The sequence below is a fragment of the Mauremys reevesii genome, linkage group 2 (genome assembly GCF_016161935.1).
Source record: "Mauremys reevesii isolate NIE-2019 linkage group 2, ASM1616193v1, whole genome shotgun sequence".
Classification (NCBI taxonomy): Eukaryota; Metazoa; Chordata; order Testudines; family Geoemydidae; genus Mauremys; species Mauremys reevesii.
Window position 1 is genome coordinate 147,889,024 of NC_052624.1, and position 20,598 is coordinate 147,909,621.

Genomic DNA, 20,598 nt, shown 5'->3' on the forward strand with positions numbered 1-20,598 from the left:
GCCTGAATATCTTTAAGGACCTGGGCCTAAATGCTTTGCTGAATGGGAAAGGAATTACTTGTGCACTTAAAGTTAGGCATGTACTTAAAGGCTTTGCTCAGTCAGGGCTCTAAACCTTGTAGCAATCTTGCATTAGACCCTGTGGGATGGATTAATGAGTCAATCGAATTTTTAACAATAATATTTATATAGTGATTTACAAACATTAACTAATCTTTATGATCGCTTATTAGGTAGGTATTAGCACCTGGGTGAAACAGAGGTACAGAGAGATTTAAGGTAGGGGGGTAGGGAATTGAGTTTGTGCCCTGTGTTACTTCTTTATATTGGCTAAAGCTGGCCTGAATAGTTGTGTGTGTTTAACTGTAGACATGTCAGGATTGTTAGTCTGGATTTTCCTCGTTCTGATGGAGTATTGTTGGTTTTAAGGATGGGGTGAATATCATCACCCCTTGATTGACTTGAGAGGCAGCCTGGGTCCAGTAGCTAAAGCACCAGGTTAGAAGGCAAGAGAGCTGTGTTCTGTTCCCAGCTCTACTACAGACCTTCTGGGTGGCCTGGGCAAGCCATTTCCCCACTTTGTGCCTGTTCTAACCCAGCCCCACTTTGTGTTTTCCTGGTCTAGTTAGAATATAAACTCTTAGGCCCAGATCCTCAAGGTATAAAGTGCCTAACTCCCCTCTATTGATTTCAAGGGGAATTAGGCACCTAAATAGCTTTCAGGATCTGGGCCTGAGTCTCATAGCAAATCTCTTACTCTGTATAGCACCTAGCACAATACGGCTTCATTTTCAGGTGGCCCCCTAAGCACAAATGAAATACAAGTAATAATAGTGGTGAGTCTTTATTACAAGATCTATTTTCTCCCAAAGTTTCTCAGGCCTTAAAGCAAAGACTAAACAAAGGTTTTAAATGCTCTGAATATTAAATCACTTCCAGTCTTCATTAATCAGATTTCCAGTTCTCCAGTCATCCATACAGACTTCTGGGAACAACAGAATAGAGAAAAGCTATTTTTTTTAAATATAGAAAACAAACAGCCACAGAAAAATAAACTTGAAAGGATGGAGAGGAGTATTATTATTATTTTTTAAAGCCTTCTTCACACATCACTTCTGCCCTTGGCTGGTCAAGGACCTTGCCCAAGATCATATAACAAGTCAGTGCCAGAGCAGGATAAAGCACAGCTGCTCCTGACTGCTAGTCCTGTACTTAATCCTGCTGCCTCTTCCATCCTGAATGTCTCCCATTCTATTAGTTCACTCCCCATAATCTGCATTCAAGTTGCTCTGAAATGTAAGGGCCTCTTTGATTGTTGTCTTCCCTGGTTGTCTTGCTCTAGTGCCAAATTAATCAATTAGCAAAGTCCCCCCATCTGTTAGCTGGACGGGCTCGGCGCATACGTTGCCCGCGTGCCAGAGAAGGCACAAACCGCGGACACTTGTGGCTTTGTAGGCGGCAGCTTTCACGGCTGTGAGAAAAGGGAGGGAGCTTGCCTGCAGCCAAGCCAGCAGGAGCTCTGCTGCACTTGTCTTTGCTGGCACTGGTGCATTGCATTGAGTTTGGAAAAGCTGGTAGAAAACACAGAGGAAAGTGGCGCTGCTTCTGCGCTTAGAATCAGAGAAATGGGCTGGAAGGGATCGCGGAGGTGATCTTGCCCAGCGGTGAGGCAAGATCAAGTCAACCTAGACCAGGGGTTGGCAGCCTTTCGAAGTGCTGTGCCGAGTCTTCATTTATTCACTCTAATGTAAGGATTTGTGTGCCAGTAATACATTAATGTTTTTAGGTCTCTTTTTATAAGTCTATAATATATAACTAAACTAGTGTTGTATGTAAAGTAAATAAGGTTTTTAAATGTTTAAGAAGCTTCATTTAAAATTAAATTAAAATGCAGAGCCCCCCGGACCGGTAGCCAGGACCCTGGCAGTGTGAGTGCTACTGAAAATCAGCTCGGGTGCTGCCTTTGGCACACATGCCATAGGTTGCCTACCCCTGACCTAGACTATCCCTGACAGGTGTTTGTCTATCCTGTTTTTACAAACCTCCAGTGATGGGGATTCTACAACTTCCCTTAAATTCTGGAACAGGCTTTCAACTACCCTGCCCTTAGAGTTAGAAAGTTTTTCCTGATATCTAACCTAAATCTCCCTTGCTGCAGGTTAAACCCATTACTTCTTGTCTGACCTTACATTCATCCTACCCAATGTTTCTTCAGTGTAAGACTATCCTTTTATGGTTACTACTGCGGAAGCACCCTAGAGGCCCCAATCAATGATCTGGGTCCCATTGTGTTAGGCACTGGATGTACCCATAACAAGAAAGCCCCAAACAGCGTGTAGCGTAAGAGGGATGACAGGTGTATACAACAGATAGACAGGGGTAGCACAAGGTAACAGTGAGACAGTCGTGTCATGTAGTAAGCAACAGGCGCAGCATGCAAATTACCTGAACGTTGTTCAGTCTTTAGACAAACACAAATTCAAAGAGGACTGAGCTTGTTAACAAAGCCTCTGTCCCTCATCAAGAACTAATCACGGTGCCAGATGCTACAAATCTCTAATTGCTTAAATATAAATCCTTAAATTATCATGGTTGTTACTTGCATTAGGGTAGTGCCTGGAGGCTCTGGTGCTGATTGAAGGCCTGGTGTGCTAGGTGCTGTACAAAGACATAGTGAGAAACTGTCCCTGCCCTGAAAACTGAGCTCATCCTGCTTTCTCCATGGCACAGTCCATCTCAAACTGGGGAAATAAATATCTAGCCTGAAAACAAATAAGGGTTATCTTGTTAAGGGCCCCTTCAAAATAAAAGCCAGGCTCACAATAACAAATCAAGTGTCTGTATTGTCCAGGCCCTGAGAGTGGCCCTACAATAACAAAAACAGAGCATGTATGACCAAGTCATCCCCCGAGTAACCTACAATAACAAACCAGGGTGTGCATAAACCCAGCCCCCAAGCGTGATACTACAATAACAACCTCCCTCATCTGTGGTGTGGTGGACAGCCTGGGTTGGTGCCAGACTCACCCAGCAGGGGGAGCCAGAGGGAAGAGGCCAGCACCACTCCCAAGGGCTGCCCAGGCAGGGAGTGAAGGGAAGAAAGGCCTAGAGCAAATGGGTGGTCAGGGCACAGGGGAATATAAGGGGCACAGAGGACACCTGCCAGGCCCCCTCCAAAGTGGGAGGAGGGGTGCTGCTTGGTAGGAGGCAGGCACCCCCTACTGGTGACATGGGGACAGAAGACTGGAGAGGGGGAACACATAGTGCTAGGGAGAATACAGGAGGTGTGGGGGGGCATAGGGAATGTGTGAGGCACAGAACTCTGGGGGGGACAGTGCTGGTGGCTATGTATAGGCACAGAGCAGTGGGGGCACTACTGAGGGGGGGAATGTGGGGGCATAGAGTGCAGAGGGGATGGGGCATGGGGGAATGTGGTGTGACAATGTTGGGAGACATCAAAGCATTGGGGGGGACAAATGTGGGGGTTCCTATGGGCTACCCAGAGTGCCGGGGGCATAGGAGGTTGGTGAACATGGGGGGGTTATGGTAGAGGCTCAGGGGCTGTGGAGTACAAGGTGGGGGGCTGGAAGAGAACTGGGTACGTGGGACCCAGAGCGCAGAGTCATGTGCTCACCCCCACGCTGGCAGTGTCCCAGTTCTGGGGTATAAATGAAGGACATGGTGCTACTGGGAAGGGAGAGTGGGGAAACAGCTCAGCTGTAGAGCCAGCTTCTTGTGCCTCCTCCCTCAACTTCTGGGGCTCAGTTACTGCCAACCACTGTCCTGTGGCTGCACCTACGATAACAGCCCCTAGATGAGCCCCATCTCCTGGAGTGACCCTACAATAACAAAGCAGTGTTGTGTAGCTCAGCCCCAAGAGGGATGCTACAATAATACCCCAAGGAGCAACCCTACAATAACAAACTAGAGAGTGCCCAGCCTGCCGAAGCAATCCTACAACAATAAACCAGTGAGTGCATGGTCCAGCCCCTTAGAGTGACCCTACAATAACAAACCAGGGACCACATAGTGCAGCCCCTTGGAGTGACCCTACAATAACAAACCAGAGACCACATAGCCCAGCCCCTTGGAGTGACCCTACAATAACAAACCAGGGACCACATAGCCCAGCCCCTTGGAGTGACCCTACAATAACAAACCAGGGAATGCATGGCCCCGCCTCTTGGAGCAACCCTCCAATAACAAAACAGGGAATGTATAGCCCAGCCCTCTTGGAGCATCCTACAACAACCAAGGGGGTGCACCCGCTTTCCAGCTCTCAGGAGCACTCCACAATAATACCCCAACTTGTGGGGAGCCCAGCAGCCCTTAGCACAAAGGAGTGTGCGTGTGTGACATGGTCGCCGCCTTGTCCCAGTCCCCTGTTGCGCCCTGGGAAGCACCCAGCAGTGTATTGCCCTGGGAGCAGCCCAGCCCAGCCATATTTCACAGCTGATGGATAATTCCCCTCCCCTCCCCGCTGCTCCCCCTGGCGTGTGCAGCTGGGGCGAGGGCACGTTCCGGGCCAGCATGTGGAAACCCTCCAAAGCCCCCGGCAGCGGGGGAGCCGCCTGCCAGCCAGGGGAGGTGCGGGCAGCCTCGGGGCAGGGTCCTGCGGGGGTCCCCCACCTGCCCCAGACGGCCAGGGAAGCAGCCCCAGTTCTCCCCGCAGGGGAGCGGCAGCCCCCCCCTCCGGGGGGACAGAGGCAAAGCCTGGCTGGGCGGATTGTGCGCATGGTAAAGCCCCGGAGCCATGTGTCTCCAGCCAAGCGCCTCCGTGGGCTGGGCGCCCCGTTAGCCGGGCAGGTGAGTGCGGCTGGGCGGCAGCCCCCGGGAATGGGGGGACCCAGGAAGGGGGACCCCAGGGAGGAAGTCTTGGGGCGCAGCAGCCTCTCAACTTCCCGTAGCGCCCCCGTAGGGGCAGGCTGCGGTAGCCGCACTCCAGGCGGGGCGGTGTGTGGGGGGGGTCGGGTTCACCCGATGTCCCCGGGAAGGGGGCGGTTACCCGGGATCCCGCTAGCTCGCTGGTCCCGGGAAGAGGAACTGCTGATCCCGCTGGGGGGGGGGTCCCTGGCTCCGCTCCAGGAGGGTTCCGGGAATTTGTGCTCCCAGCCGGGGGGGGGGTCTGGCCCTACCCTCCCCCCGCATTGTGGGGGCGCTGCTCGGAGAGGAAACAAAGTGGTTCCCCACGCCCTTCCTCTCCGCTCCCCGCAGCTGCCTGGAAACTTTCCCCATTGTCCGTCCCCTGCACTGGGGCTGGGGGTGAGTTCGCTCTCCGACTCCGGGGCTGGGTTGGCGGGGGGATTCCCCAGCTCTGCGAGGCGCCAGAGCCCGCTGGGCTCATGCTGTTTAGAAAGAGGCCCCCTCCTGTAGCAGAGGGGGAAGGAGCTGGCTGCAGGGCTGGTGTTGCAGGAATCTCCAGAACAAAGAAGCAGCAGCAAGCAACGTGCTGCAGCAGCAGCTGCCTTTGCAATTTGCATCCACACTTCTGCTTGTTCGTTTCCCCTCCTCCCTTCCCCCCACTTCTCCCGCATGCACTTCTCTCTCTCTCTTCTTTATCTCCTTGCCGATTCACACGTTTGCTGGGCTATTTGCTGCACCTCTTGTTGTTGGTAATGGCTCTTTGTGTATTGGGGGCTGGAGGGCAGTGGGGTGATATGCGTTTAAAAAAAGCCAACCTCAGCTTCCAAAGGGGGTAGATAAACAGATCTGTGGCTATTAAACACACACACACACACACACGGCTGCAGGCAAACAAAGATCCGAAGTTAGCAGCGAAGCTGTTAAGAGGGAAAGCAGTTTGCAAAAGAGACTGAAAGTGAAGGGGTTATATTAAACTTCTGCTCTCGCTCGTAACAGCAGCTTGGTCTGTCATGGTTGGTGTTTAAGGAGTCCCGATTTGCCAAGTAAAAATGGACAGCGCGAAAGTTGGGGAGTGGATCTTCTCCACGAGTGGTGGGAATTTAAAGGGGTTCTGGTTTAAGCTATAGTATCTTAGAACAGTGTTTTAAATGTACGGTACCTTTTTCCTGGAGCAAGTTTTTTTTATTTTGGGATTTGTAATACTTGCTTTAATTGCAACTCCAATGTTTAAGTGCTTGTTTTTGGAAATGACTTAATGTTGGAGAACGGCAAACGGTCATTTTGAGTTCTTAGCCTTATCATGTAAGTTACCTTTTTTGGCACTTGATCTGGTGGTGTGAGTGGGAGTGAAATTGATTTAGAGCTACAAAATTACTAGGGTTACAGTCTGTCCTGTTTTTTTTGTTTTGTTTTTTGTTTTGCTTCCTCCACCAGAAGACACCTTCTTCACTCTTATTTCTTCGAGATCCCCCAATCTTAAGTAGCGAGAGAAGCTTTACTATTATTTTGTCCTGGAGACTTCAGCAACCTAGGAGATTCCAACTAAACTCTGCAAGTTTCCAAGTCACCGCTCCCCTGCCCCCCACCCACCAAAAGTGTGGTGGCATCCAGGATGATCCCCTCGCGGAGGGTCTCTAAGAAAACAGAACTCAGAGTGTGGGAACGAAGCACCCCAAGAAGAGAGAAATCACTCGGGTGTAAAACCAGATGAACTGCAAAGAGAGTGGAACGGAGCTGGAAGGTTTGGCAGAACGAAGAGACTGAACTAGCGGAGTGATCGCATTTGTTTAGCTATAGATTTATATTCCCCATTTTTAGTAAGGGGGGAGAGGGGTCCCCCTTTACCAGTCCTTTGGCATCCTTCAGTATTTAGGTCCAGCACACAAAAAAAATTGCTCTCCTGCGTTGATCCCTAGTCCAACAAGGAGCCATGAAGAAATTCCAGTCGTTGCTGCAGCTTAGGAATGAATCGGCAGGTGCCTACGGCTTCCCTGAAGGCGGCGAGATGTTGAGTGCCTGCGAAGGCGGCTTTCTGATCCTGGAGAAGAGCGACGTCTGTCTTGGCATGGACGCCTCCGGCCAGGTGCCAAAGAAACGGAAGCGCTGCGGGCTCTGCGTCCCCTGCTTGAGGAAGGGCAATTGCGGTGCGTGCACCCACTGCGTGAATCGAAGGACCAGCCACCAGATCTGCAAAATGAGGAAGTGCGAGGCGCTGAAGAAGAAAAAATCGGTGCTTCTCAGAGAGGTGAGTGCCCGATTGGGCTGTTGAATGAGCTTGCGTGGCTGGTAACGGTGCGTGAAGTCCGTGCTTTCCACTCCCACTCCATGGGGAGCTCTGAAAGCTTAGAAATACTCCACTTCCTACATCTTCCTGGTTTGCCTAAGTGTGGGGGATAACTGGTGTAACTCCCCGGTGCAGGATAATATGGCGGCAAATAGCAAAGATGCAACTCAGGAAACCTATTAAAATAGGACCCAACAGTTACGGGTGAGTTCTGCCCTCTCACCTCCTGGGTGTGTTTTCCCCACTGCTCATGCAGCCCTGGTGACAATGACTACAGAGTGGGGAATTTGGCTTATTGACTGTAGTGGGGTCACAGAGATATCAGTGAAAGTGGAATTTGGTCCTTGTGTGTGAAAAGTGTGAGTAATCGTGGTCTGTGGGGGGAGAAGTGCAGGTGGGTTGGCTGGCTGTGGGGTGAAATTGAGCTCCCCAATCTGGGGTTTAAGGCTCCTTCCACATCACTTTGGGGACGCTTTGAGTTCCTATAAATGCAGATCCTGTTGGCTCCTACTTTGGCCTCATCTTCTCCCCCCCCCCCCCAAAGCCAAGCGGTCCCCTCGGCCTTAGCCTATGTGAAGACATTCTGGAGGGCAATTCTGTGGCATACTAAGGCTGTGAAGGCACTGGCCCTGCTTCCGTCTCACCCCTCCTGTGCAACCCCTGTGCAGGGCATCAGTGGTGTGGAGGGCCTTATGTTGACTCCTCTGTCCCTGGGTGAATTTCTTCCTTGTGCAAACAGTGCCACTTGCAGGGAGGTTAGCTTGGTTACAAATGAGAGAGGTTCTATCAATCCTTACGCTTCAGGGCTCTAGCTGATCCCTGAGAAGGGTCAGGAAGAAATTCTCTTCTCCCTTCAATGGCAGAGCATTGCATTATTTGGTGCCATTATGGAGCATCTAGGACTCACAGGACTTGTGAGACTGGATCAGTCCGAAGGTCTGTCTAGTTCAGTAACCTGTCTGACTGTGGCTGGCACCAGAAGCATCAGGGAAGTTGCAGGAAACCTAATTCCTAGTACTTACAAATTGGATTAAGACCAGGAGCCTATGGCACTGGGGACAGGATACTGAATGAGATGGACCATTGGGATATTAGGGGGGTGGGGTGGAGTTCTCAGGGTAGTTGCATGAAAAATGGGATCTTTATTTCTTTAAAAACTGATCCCGCTTCCTATCTCTACCTGGGAAACAACAGCTGTGCCAGCCAGCTCCTCTTTGATTGCTGTGGAATTGGTTGGGGTGTCATGTGCAGAGCGAAGCAAATGCCCCTTTAAACAAAGATCCTGTGTCCAAGCCCTGGCTGGGTAAGAAACGACGCAGAAATGATCAGTCTGTGCCGATGCTCACAAAGGGAGTTTGCTCTTCTAGGAAGAGGTTGGAGGGGAAGATAACTTGGACGCGTTTGGACTGACGTTTGGTGGTGGCACTCTTGTCTCTCAGTGTGCATGTTATCTCGCGCTGCTCTTAAGCCAAACTGGCTTGCGACAGCAAAGAAAATATTTGTCCAGCTCGGAGAGCTGCGGGGGGAGCGGGGCCTTTGGAAGTGGCATGAGTCAATTGTTGTGCATCGCGGCTGGAGCTGGCTAGGAGAAGAGTCTTCTGAGCACCGTATTGTAGTGATGTACACAGCTAGGGGGAGTTGTTTGAATCTGATCGGCACGCCTGTTGTGCTAAGGGGTGCTCAGACCCATAGGCAGACGTGGTTCAGGCCCCAAAGAAAGTCGAGATGCAACAGGTGAGTCTCACAAAGGGGCGGAGGAGCGAGTGGGACGGAGAGGCTAGAAGAGTGTGCAACTTGATGCTTGCAACTCACAGGAATTCCCGGTCAAATTAGCATTCCCCCCCCCCCCCCCGTTCCTGGGGAAAAGTTACCCTGGCCTGCCTGCCTATTCTTTTAATAAGGTGTCAAGCACCAGCCATGTCTCTCTTTGCATGGGGTTCTCAAACTTTGTCTCAGTGTGGACCATCTCTTCATGTTGAACATGGCTCGAGGATCCCTCCCCTCCTGTTTGCTGGTCCCCAGGCCCCACCTCCCTTCCCACTTGTGATCACAAAAGAGCCCCATCTGCGGCAGTTGCTTACATGGGAAAGTGTCAGTAGGGTGGTAGCATTCATCACCGCAGCCACTTCTTCTAATGCAGTTTAGCAGCTGGAACGAAAGTGGAGAGGCAGCATAGCTCTCCAGACCACCATCTGGCAACAGTAGCATTCTTCTTACTGCAAGTTTGGGATTGTTTGAAATCCAAAGTACCCCAGCTGGAAGAATCATAGATTATTAGGGTTGGAAAGGACCTCAAGAGATCGTCTAGTCCAACCCCCTGCTCAAAGCAGGACCAGTCCCCAAATCCCTAAATGGTCCCCTCAAGGATTGAACTCAAAACCCTGGGTTTAGCAGGCCAATGCTCAAGCCACTGAGCTATCCCTACCCCCTGAAAGAAGAGCTCATAGATTCTGAGGCCAGACGGCCCCACCATCTAGTCTGATCTCCTGGATGGCACAAGCCAGAGAACTTCCCCAAATAATTCCTAGAGCTGATTGTTTAGAAAAACATCCAATCTTGATTTTAAAATTGCCCATGATGGAGAATCCACCTTGGCAAATTGTTCCAATGGTTAATTACCCTTACTGTCAAATTTTTTTTGTCTTACTTCCAGTCTGAATTTGTCTAGCTTCAACTTCCAGCCATTGGATCATGTTAGACCTTCCTCTGCTAGATTGAAGAGCCCATTATGAAATGGTTGTTCCCCTGTAGATACTTTAGAGTGTAATCAAGTCACCCTTTAACCTTCTCTTTGTTAAGCTAAATAGATTGAAACAATCCCAGATAAGTAGACCTTCCTGGGGGTGGGGAAAGAGCTCAGATGGGACGGATATGGTATGTCCCTCTTCCTGCAGCCCTGATCCTCCGTACAACTTCACCTAGGAAAACCAAGGAAACCTGCTTCATTCTGTAGAGCAAGATCCTATCAATAAAGCATCTCTGAGTGAGAGCTATAAAACAAGACTTGCAGCATTATATAGGACAAAGATTACAAATTTCTGGTTTTACCGGCTGGGGTGGTTGCTACATTCTGGTTAAAAATGTTGCACATGTAATTCTTAAAGAGACAGAGAGATCGGGAAGTAGCAGCAAATTCCTTTTCCCTTTGGAGCATACCAAATTGAAATACTTCTCTTTGCACACTGCTGTCTGCCACGCAACAGGCTACTTTGCCCTATGCTGGCTGCATTTTAGCTGTTTGTACGAAGACTTGATCTATGCACAGTTTCATCGCTGGTAAAACCATGTCAGGGATGTGATTTTTCTGTTTGTTTTTAAACCAATATATTTATTCTGGTTCAACCCCCCGTGTGGATACCGTTATACCAGTATCAAGGTGCCTCATACTCATGCTGGATAAAAATCAATGATTTTTTTAAAAAGGATTTATTTAAAATTTAAATTAAGTAGGTTTATTTTTTTAAAAAAGAAATGTATTGCATTTGAAAATATGACAACCTGTGCCAGGGCTGGCTCCAGGCACGAGCTAAAGAAGCAGATGCTTGGGGCAGCCAGTACGAAGGGGCGGCACTCCGGCAGCTATTGGGGCAGCACATCCCGGTCTCTTTGGTGGCAATTCAGCAGCGGGTCCCTCAGTCCGTCTCGGAGCAAAGGGCCTGCTGCCGAATTGCTGCTGAAGAGAGGAGTGGTGCGATTGCGCTGCCGCGGCTTTCCCGCTTGAGGTGGCAGAAAACCTGGAGCCAGCCCTGACCTGTGCTTATTTTTAAGAAGCACAAGATGGGGAGAGCTCAGTCTAAATCTTCAAGAGTGACTAATGATTTGGGGGGTGTATCCAGATTGAGGGGCATTTAATGGCCTGATTTTTCAGAATGTGCCATGCACTCACCCTCTGAAAATCAGACCCCTTTAAGGTGTTGTCTCAAGTTGGACACCCGCAAAATCACTAGTCACTTAAGAAATGTTGGGGTAGTGTTTGGGGAGACCCAGAATAGTTGATCCAAGATGACATGATAACTTAGTGTTATATGGCATGAAGATAAAGACATAGCTTGTGAGGTTTTTTTGTTTGTTTGGATCAAATTCCTGGGCTTTCACTTGAAATTACTGGAAAAGGGTATGAAAAGATGCCATCAAATAAATGATCTTGGGATATCTCCTAAAAGTGGAGGAAATTTGAAAATGTAACAGACTGTTGGTTATTTTTGGTTAGATGTTAGCTTTCCCATCATCTTTAAATTAATCTTTCCGGGAATGGAATGTGGTGGGTCTACAGCTCTTTAGGTTTCCGTGAGGAAGCTTAGATATCGCTGCTGTCCTGTTAACCAGTTTGATTGCTAAACAATGTTGCTCTTCTGGATGTCCTGCCTGTCAGAATCCTCATGCTCCAGGGCATCTGCTAACCTCTAGCTTTTGGGGGTCAGGAGACAACTTTCCCTTGGGACAGGTTATCCCAGACCTGCCTCTTGCAGGGTTTCATGCACCTTGTTCTGAATCATTCCGTGCTGGCCATTGTCTGCGTTGGAACTAGATTGACCACTGCTCTGATCCAGGTATGTCACTTCCTATGATGCTCTTACTATAGGCCTGAATTCTGCAACCTTCACTCATGCAAGCTGTTGCATTGAGTGGTCACTAGGGCAACTTGCCCAAGGTAGGGACTACTCAACATGACTGAGAGTAGAAGACTTGGGCTCCTTTTTCTCAGCAAAGGTCTCAACACAGCTCTTTGTCTTCTGGTTCTGGAGAGCAGAGTCCAATCTGTCAGGGACTGAACCGTCTCATGTTTGGATTTCAAGGGATCTCTCTGTCTTTAGCCTGCAAACAGACTTGCTTGGCTTTTTTAAATGGGTGCACCTCCTGGCCCAGCTGTCTGTGTCCGTGCAATGATAAGGCCCCTTGGGATATCAGTGTGGAAAGTCGCTTTCTGACCGGATCAAATAGGGATGTATTAGTGCTATTGGCCAAGGCACTGGTAAGATGTCCTCTGGAATACTGTGTGCAATTCTGCTCACCCGTGTTTGAAAAAAAAGACTAATTCAGACTGCGAGAGGTGGAGAGAAAGGTGCTGGGATGGTCAGTTGAATGGAGAGCCATGAGAGGAGACTGAAAGAGCTTGGCTTGTTTAGCCTAGCAAAGCAATGACTGACAAGGATATGATTGCCCTCTATAAATACATCAGGAGGGCAAACACCAGGGAAGAGAAAGAGCTCTCCAAACTAGAGGACAATGGTGGCTCATGAACAAACATAGGTTGGAAGTTAGAAGGTTTCTAACCATCAGAGGAGTGAGGTTCTGGCCCAGCTTCCAATAGCAGGAGTTGGGGCAAACTACCTAACTAGCTTGAAGATGGAACTTGCTACGTTTTATGAATGGGACCTAATGACGGCATTGCCAGTGATAGCCAGGGACTGGACTCGGTGACCCGGGACGTCCCTTCTACTCCTACGGTGCTGTGTGTCATGCGGTTTTAAAAACAAAACATGAGCAGTTATGACTCCTGCCTAAATGTTGAGGTTCTTATTTTGTTGTTGGCTGCCAGATGGGGGAATCTTGCCCTACCTTAGATAACTGGAGAGGAGGAATAAAACATCTCAGGGGTGAGGCTTTAGACTTCTTGATTGTTCAAAGAATATCCATTCTGCATAAGCACCCGAATACTGTCTCTCAGTCTCTTCTCTCCCCCTGCGAATTATTCACCTGCTCTCACGCTCATTTCACGTTCCTCTCTCTCTCTCAAGTGTCTCCAGCGGAAGACAAGTGCTTTCCAATGGCACAGTGGCACTTGTAACTCCTGCACAGCTGGGTTTTCTGCACCATGCTGGCAGCAGCGTGAAACTGACTAAGAGCAATTGCGTTTGCGGTTCATGTCCCAGCACCCCTGCTGGGTGAGGGCTCAGGTGGGGTTATGCTGGAGGAAGATGGGAGTCTGCTGCTAGAGGGGCTGGGGGGAAAGAGGAGCTGCTGTATTGGCAGAGGTCGGAATCCCGCTGTTCTGCACCAGTCTTAATTTCTGGGTCTCTATGCAGGGTGGATATTCCTAGGGATGGATTGATCTTGAATGATCAATGAGAGAGAAACTCAGATGATTTAGAATGGGGGCAGCTGTGTGGAAAACTGGCCACCTCTGGCATTATAAACTCTTTGCTCATTCCAGAGCCCGTTGGGCAGGTGGTCAGATTAGATTGTGGCCCTTTCTGGCTTTGAAATAGGTGGGCTACATTTTCAAAAGGGACTAATGAATTTTTAAGGTGCCGAACTTCAGACTCCCTAAAGGAGTCTATTTCCCATGAACTGCTGGGCTCCTGCCCTCTGCATCCCAGGCCTCTTTAACGTGTCCTATTGACGCCCCTAAAGCCACTCCTGCAAATCTTGGCCAGTTAATCCATGGAAGATTAGAATCTGGCTGTGACGGGTTTCAAATAAATAAATAAAACCCTGGCAAACACCAAATTTACCTGCAGCTGGGCATGTCATTTAAAATAAAGGCCGCACCCTTTAACCATCTCCACGGCTCTAAATAGCTGTTTGACCCAAACCCTGTCTGCAGTGATGGTCTGCTCTGATGCTCTGACCTGCAATCTCTGCTGGGGGAATGCAGGGCTTAGACATGTCATGTAAGTTTCATTAATGAAAGCTACTCTGGGCCTTGGGAAATTGACAGCATAGTGATTCTGCCATAGCTGTTCTGGAATAACTCCCCCATGTGAATGTTCTCTTCCAAAATAAATTGACTGTTTAGTCTGGGTTAGTTACTCTGCTTTGGAAATGGACCAGCTATCCTGGAATTCCAGAATAGACTGTCCCACACTTGAATAGTGATAGCAGAATAGTTATTCCACTACAGCTATGGCTGGCAGTTTCCCCATAGACAGAACGCCTGAGTTAAGAACCTCGCTGGACCCCAAATGTGCACTGCCCAGAGCTAGTGTGGAATAGCTCTGTTTGTACCCCAAATTTTGAGGTTTTCTCCTCCCTCTGGCTTAAGCGCACTTTGCTTGCCTCAAGGGCCGTAAGCCAGAGTGGGGAGAGCAGGGAATTCGCAAGCTGTCCCGCAGTAGCGACGTGATGTGGCCATGGGAAAAGCTGATCCACCGGCGCCGTTACCAGTGTGGTTTAGTTATGTGGAAGGTGGGGGCATCAGCCTCTTGTTCCACACTTTCTGTGCCTGCCAGCATCTCAGAAACCTCTCCTAGCGTGGGATTGTGTGGGAGCTCTGCGTCTCTCAGGCAGACGCTGCCGGGCTAGTATTCTCTAGCTATATAACCCAGAACATGCTACCCCTGTTGACTGGCGGGTGACTTCCTGTCAGTTAATGACTAATTTTCCAGTTTCTATCAAGTTGCTCGGCTGGGTGAAGAGTCAGCATTCGTGGAAGAGCTGGCTGCCGTGGCTGATCAACTCATAACAAGATGCTTATTTCTTTGGGGCCGTCACAACATTATTTCATTGCTCAGGTTTGGAGCCGGGGCTGAACGTTGGTGGGGGCGGGCCATGCTCGTCACCTGTTACATTAGGGATTTGGAAGGAGCAGCCAGTCCAATAACCAGCGCTTAACGTGGTTTGGTCCTGAGAGGGGATGTGTTTTGCCTGAGGTGGGTGGGAGCGCTGGGGATAAAACCCATGTCTCCCGATTCCCGATCTAGTGCTAGATTCATTGGGGCTGTGCAACCCTAGAGTGAGAGGAACATTGAAACACAAATAAAATCCCTCAGTGGTGGTAATATAGACATGATCCCAACCTTTACACAAGTGCAAGATGAGGAGGAGCTATGGGCCTTCTTAAGGAATAGCATCTACAGTATTTTCTGTATTTAAGCCATGAAAAGGCTTCCAAGCAGTCTCAGGTAAATTCTCCATGTTCTTCCAGTCTAAACAGCCCACTCTTCCTAGGAGGGCAGGACTCCAGTTGTGGCTTCCATGGGAACATCTGGAATCACACCCCGCGGCGCTTCAGAAGGCAATGTCTACACTGGGGGGACCATGGAGGCAAGCCTACCAGTCCAAGTCAAGACACTCGGGTAGCAGGGCTCATGCTAGAGCCCTTTGAAGTTGTGGCTTGAATTACCACCAGGCTCTGAACCTAAGAACAGCCATGCTGGGTCAGATCAATGGTCCATCTAGCCAGGTATCCTGTCTGCAGACAGTGGCCAATGCCAGGTGCTTCAGAGGGAATGAATTGAACAGGGCAGTTATTGAGTAATCCATCTCCAGGCATCCAGTCCAAACATCTGGCAGTCAGAGGTTTAGAGACACCCAGAGCATGTGTTTGTATCCCTGACCATCTTGGCTAAAAGCCATGGATGGACCTGTCCTCCATGAACTCATCTAGTTCTTTTTTGATCTCAGTTATACTTTTGGCCTTCATGACATTCCCTCAGCAATGAGTTCCACTGGTTGACTGTGCGCTGTGAGAAGTAGTACTTCCTTCTGTTTGTTTTAAACCTGCTGCCTAGTACTTCCATCAGGCGACCCCTTATTCTTGTGTTACGTGAAGGGGTAAATTACACTTACTTTCCCCACACCACTCACGATTTTGTAGACCTCTGCCATATTCTCTCCCACAGTCATCTCCTGTCCAAGCTGAACAGTCCCAGCCTTTTTAATCTCTCCTCGTAAGTTCGGGGGCTGCTTACACAGCGATCTTTAGGGTGCTAGCGTGAACCCCGCGAGCCTGAGTCTGTTGACCCAGGCTGGGAGTCTTCCTCCAAAATGCAGTGTAAACATACAAGGGCAGTGGGGGGGATGTCCAGGAGCTGCTCGGCTGTAGCACATAGCTGGCGGCTTATCCCCGGCTACAGGCTGATGGGCAGCTTCCCTGATTCTCCAGTGCACAAACTTCTCAGAACAAGGGGTGGAGCAGAGCTTTGCTTATTGCCTTTGGAGGGTATATATCACTTAGCCTGGAGGCGATTGCTGGGCTACTGGAAGAGGAATTCTCTTCCTGTCAGTCCCCCACACTCCCTACCCCTTACTCCAGCTCCTGGAGTAGGTGGGGGAAGGGCAGAGGTGCTCATGAAACAGAATGCAGCTGGAGGGATTTAAAGTTCTCTGGCTGTGGTGCTGCTTGGCTGGACTTCCCTCCTGAGCTTGTGCTCCAGAGAAGGTCCAGTATTGGGGCTTCCCCCGACCTTGTACATTTCCTAATGCAATAAGATCTGCTGGTGTGACCTCTAGCCCTGTATCAGGGCCTAGATCCTGGCAGGAGATGGATTCTGATCCAGGAGATGTGCGCCATCTCATGGCTTGGCAGACGTGGCTTTGAGCTTCATGGGCGTCTAGACTTCTCGGGGTCCATTCCCAGCTCTGCCGTTGACACAGCAAGTCATAGCAATTCCCCATGCCTTAGTTTTCCCTGCTGCAAAAGGTGCGGGGGGCGGGTAGTGTTGATGTTTACCCACTTTTGTAAAGAACTCTTTGGGTAGAGATGGTCAAATACGTGTCTGCAAAGTGCCTCGCACCAGCGTACTAGGAAACCGGCTCCCTACCCTGAGAAGCAGGCAATGTCTAGCTGAAGGATGGAAGGTCAGACAGTGGCTAGGCCGCAGGACTGGGAGTCGGCAGCCCTGGGTTCTAGTCCCAGCTCTGCCACTGACCTGCTGGGGGATTGAAGGCGAGTCACTACTTGTTTCCCTTCCCACCCATCCGGTGTGTGTCTTGGCTGTTTCGTTTGTAAGCTCTACGGGGCAGGGACTCTCCCTCTATATGTACGGTGCCCAGAACAGCGGGGCCCTGCTCTAGGTTTCGGGAGCCTCTAGGTGCTACCATAATACAGCTAACGAGGACAGACAAAAAGCGGGTGATGTTTAGCACAAGGTCTTGTTAGTTCTGTGTTCTTTGTTTTGTTACCCTTGGACTAGGGTTTATTGGCCTCATGGAAGAACAGGGGCTTGGAGGTGAAGAGCGTTGAAGCAATGTGGAGCTGGTCTATTTTTGAGCTAGGCTCTTGGGATTAGTCCACAAAACTTGACCCATCTTCATCTGCCTGTTACTGATTTGACTTGGAGATTCTGATCTCCCATTTGCTGTGCTGTAACTCCAGAGTTGCTCCATTGACATAAGTGGAGTGACTCTGGATTAAAGCCAGAGTGACTGAGGCTTTGTCTACACTACGGATGCTACAGCACCAGAACTATGTGGCTGCAGCGCCATAGTGTAGAATGCTTCCTACAGCAACAGGGCTGTTGCTGTAGGAACTCCACCAGGCAAAGTGTAGACCAGGCCTAAGAGCGGAACCTGACCTTTAGCTCCAAGGCCAGACTTGTTTCTGGCGTTGTTGGGGGTGACTTGGCTGTTCTGAGGAGCAGAATTAGCTTCTTCCTTGGGCATGGTTGATTCTCTTGGACTTCAGAAAACACCTGTGTGTCTGTCAGGCCCCGGATGGATTCCCCTGATGTCGGGTGTTGGCTTACGAGCTCCAGGCTAAAGCATGAGGGTGGATTTCTGTAGGTGACTAACACGTGACTCCTTTTCTCCTACCTCTCGCTTAGGAACCCAGCAGGCCAGCTCCTGCTGTGTATATTCCAGGCACTGTGTAATCACCTGGCCCGGGAGACAGGTGTGGGATTTCACAAATCATTAGTGGTGCTTACAGCAGAATGGATTTTGCAATTGAAAGAGCCTCTCGCAGGCCCCTCCTCCCGGCTCCACTTGCAGAGCTCTGAGCCTGCTGCGGGGTTTGCTTCAGTGCTCTGGGTTTAATCATCCAGGTTTAGGTTTAATCTAAATATCTTAGATTAAGCCCATCTAGGAAGGAGTTAGCTGTGGAGGTGGGTCTGGAGATGCTTAGGTCCGTGCCCGCTGTCTCTGCTTTGCTGCCCCAAGGAGTCTCGCGTTGTTGAGGTGTGTGTGTTTGTGATTAGTCGATTGGCTGACGGATGACGCTGGCCACCGAGCTGAGTTTGGGTCTGCTGAAGGGTGCTTGGACCTGGTGTCCAGTGGTGCTAGGCACCCTCACTGGCTCCCCTTGGAGCAGGGGACACTCAGACATTGGGAACGTCCTTTGGCAACATAGAACTGATCAGCGCTTATGCGGTGAAGAGGGGGCGGACTGAGAGTCCGGAGACCTGGATTCTTCTATTCCAAGCTCTGCTACTGACTGTCTGTTCGCCCTCGGGCAAGTGCCGTCCCCTCTGCCTCCATTTCTCTCCTTGCTCTGCGGCTAGAGAGGGGGAGGGGGGGCGGAAATGGTGCTTCATGAAGCTCCTTGAGATCCTCAGATGGGAGGTGCTAAGTGTGGCTCCTCATAACCACACGTAGCCTCATGTAGTAGGTAAATGCAGGGTGGGAAGGGTGGAGTTGCTCTTCCAACTTTCAGGGACAAACACAGCCCTGGGAGAATCTCTGATTCCCAAGGAGTCCTGGGTGAGCCACAGCTCGTTCCACAAATTTAGTCCATCCATGAGCAGCCTTTTTTTTTTTCCAAACCCTTTTTCTTTTAATAGCTGGGTTTGTGGGTTGCTGTTGACAGATGGGTTCCGTAAGGCTGGTTCAGCCTGTGGGTCCCTCCTCAGCTTGGAGCGGAATGGGGCTGCTAACTGGATCCACTAACCGTGTGCCCTGCCGGGCCTGCTGCAGTTCTGCGGCTTCTTCCTGCCTTGAACCTCCTGGTCGACTTAGGTTGGGGAGGGCAGGGAATGGGCCCCTCCTCAAACCTGGAGTGAATGCAACCCGACTGCATTTAGGGGTTTCCCTCTGCTGGGGGGTGCGAGCTGTGTGTGTCCAGGCTTCAGAATGAACCTGGAGTGAGTCAGGCTCTGTTTTGGCAAGTGGGAGAGTGGAACTCCCTAGATCAGGGGTAGGCAACCTATGGCACGGGTGCCAAAGGCGGCAAGCGAGCTGATTTTCAATGCCACTCACACTGCTCGGGTCCTGGCCACTGGTCTGGGGGGCTCTAAATTTTTAATTTAGTTTTAAATGACGCTTCTTAAACATTTTAAAAACCTTATTTACTTTACATACAACAATAGTTTAGTTATATATTATAGACTTATAGAAAGAGACCTTCTAAAACGTTAAAATGTATTACCGGCACACGCAACCTTAAATTAGAGTGAATAAACGAAGACTCAGCACACCACTTCTGAAAGGTTGCCGACACCTGCCCTAGATGGTCTGCACTGGGTCGATCTCTGTTCCACCTACAATGATATGATTGGTTTCAGAGGGGTAGTCGTGTTAGTCTGTATCAGCAAAACGAACGAGGAGTACTTTTGGCACCTTAGAGTTAGTCGCTAAGGTGCTACAAGTACTCCTCGTTCTTTTTACTGATTTGATTGTATTCTATATAGGCAGGCTCGGCAGAATTCGATTTTTATTTTTCTCTAACTTTGATGGATAAGATCGACGTTTATTTTTAGCAGTTGTTCTGTTCACAGTTGCACAAGATGATGCATTTTTAATTTTTGTTATCCATTTAAATGTTCCCAGTTGCAGGATGTTATGGAGGGGGTGTCAGGCAGTAAGAGGAGGGTAGAACAATAATTATTTAAGAAGGGTGCCTTCCAAAAGTACCTTTAGCAACATGGTAAACAGCTGTCACATGTTGTTTGTTCTCATCCTTTCTCCAGAGGGAGGAGTGCGGGAAGTGGAGTGCCAAGTTTTGGTAGTGTTTTTTTATTTTGTATTTGTTAAATAAATATACCTGTTGCTCTGTGTTTCTGTTAGCGAGGGCAAGGTCAAAAAAACGCACTTGGCGCTTTGAGCGGAATGTGCTGAGGTTTGGGATGGTCCTTAGGCTGTGTCTCTGCTAGCGTGCTGTTGTAGTATACAAGCCTCCTATATGGACGGAAGGGGTTAGCCATCACTGTCGTTAAACCACCTCTGCGGTTGGAAGAATACTTCCGTCAACCTGGCTGTGTTTACACTGGGGGTTATAGGCGCCAACTTCTACTGGCGCCGGTGGGTGCTTGACCCCCCTCAGACCCTGGCCCTGCCCCGACTGCACCCTTCCCCAAATCCCTGCCCCGGTCCTGCCTCCTCCCCTGAGCATGCCACATTCCTGCTCCTCCCCCTCCCTCCCAGAGCTTGCTACAGCTGTTTGGCGGCCGTAAGCGCTGGGAGGTAGGCGGAGAAGCGGGGACGTGGTGCGCTCAGGGGAGGAGGCAGAGGAGGAGGTGAGGCAGGGTGGGGAGCTTGGCTGCCAGTGGGTGCAGAGCACCCACTAATTTTTTCCCATCATTGCTCCAGCCCCAGAACACCCATGGAGTCGGTGCCTACGTTGGGGGTAGAATGGTTGCTCCAGTATAGACCAGACATCAGTTACTGGGGGAGTTCACTCCACAGCCCCGGAGAAGGTTCGGTCTCCTGCATGGACGTGCTTGATTCTTATTGTTGAGAATTCCATTGTACCAGAGGAGCGGAGTTGGCTCAGCCACGGTCCTGCAGTGCTAACCGGTCTGTTCACAGCCTGAGCCCAGTGCAAAGGGGAGCGCTTTGAAGATCAGGACTGAGCC

At 50.0% G+C, this 20,598-nt stretch overlaps 1 protein-coding gene across 4 annotated transcripts in view; it reads left to right on the forward strand.

The window, feature by feature from the left end:
• The first annotated feature begins 4,536 nt into the window (after positions 1-4,536).
• TET3 (tet methylcytosine dioxygenase 3) overlaps positions 4,537-20,598 on the forward strand; it is a 155,932-nt gene continuing 139,870 nt past the window's right edge. The window contains exons 1-2 of one of the 4 annotated variants that reach the window (XM_039522804.1): positions 4,537-4,806; positions 6,298-7,108. In XM_039522804.1, coding sequence (XP_039378738.1) covers positions 6,794-7,108 — 315 coding nt within the window. In that variant the 5' untranslated portion in view covers positions 4,537-4,806; positions 6,298-6,793. Of the gene's footprint in view, positions 4,807-5,390; positions 5,613-6,297; positions 7,109-20,598 lie in introns of those variants that run through there. The other 3 variants (XM_039522806.1, XM_039522805.1, XM_039522807.1) reach the window with 3 other exon arrangements.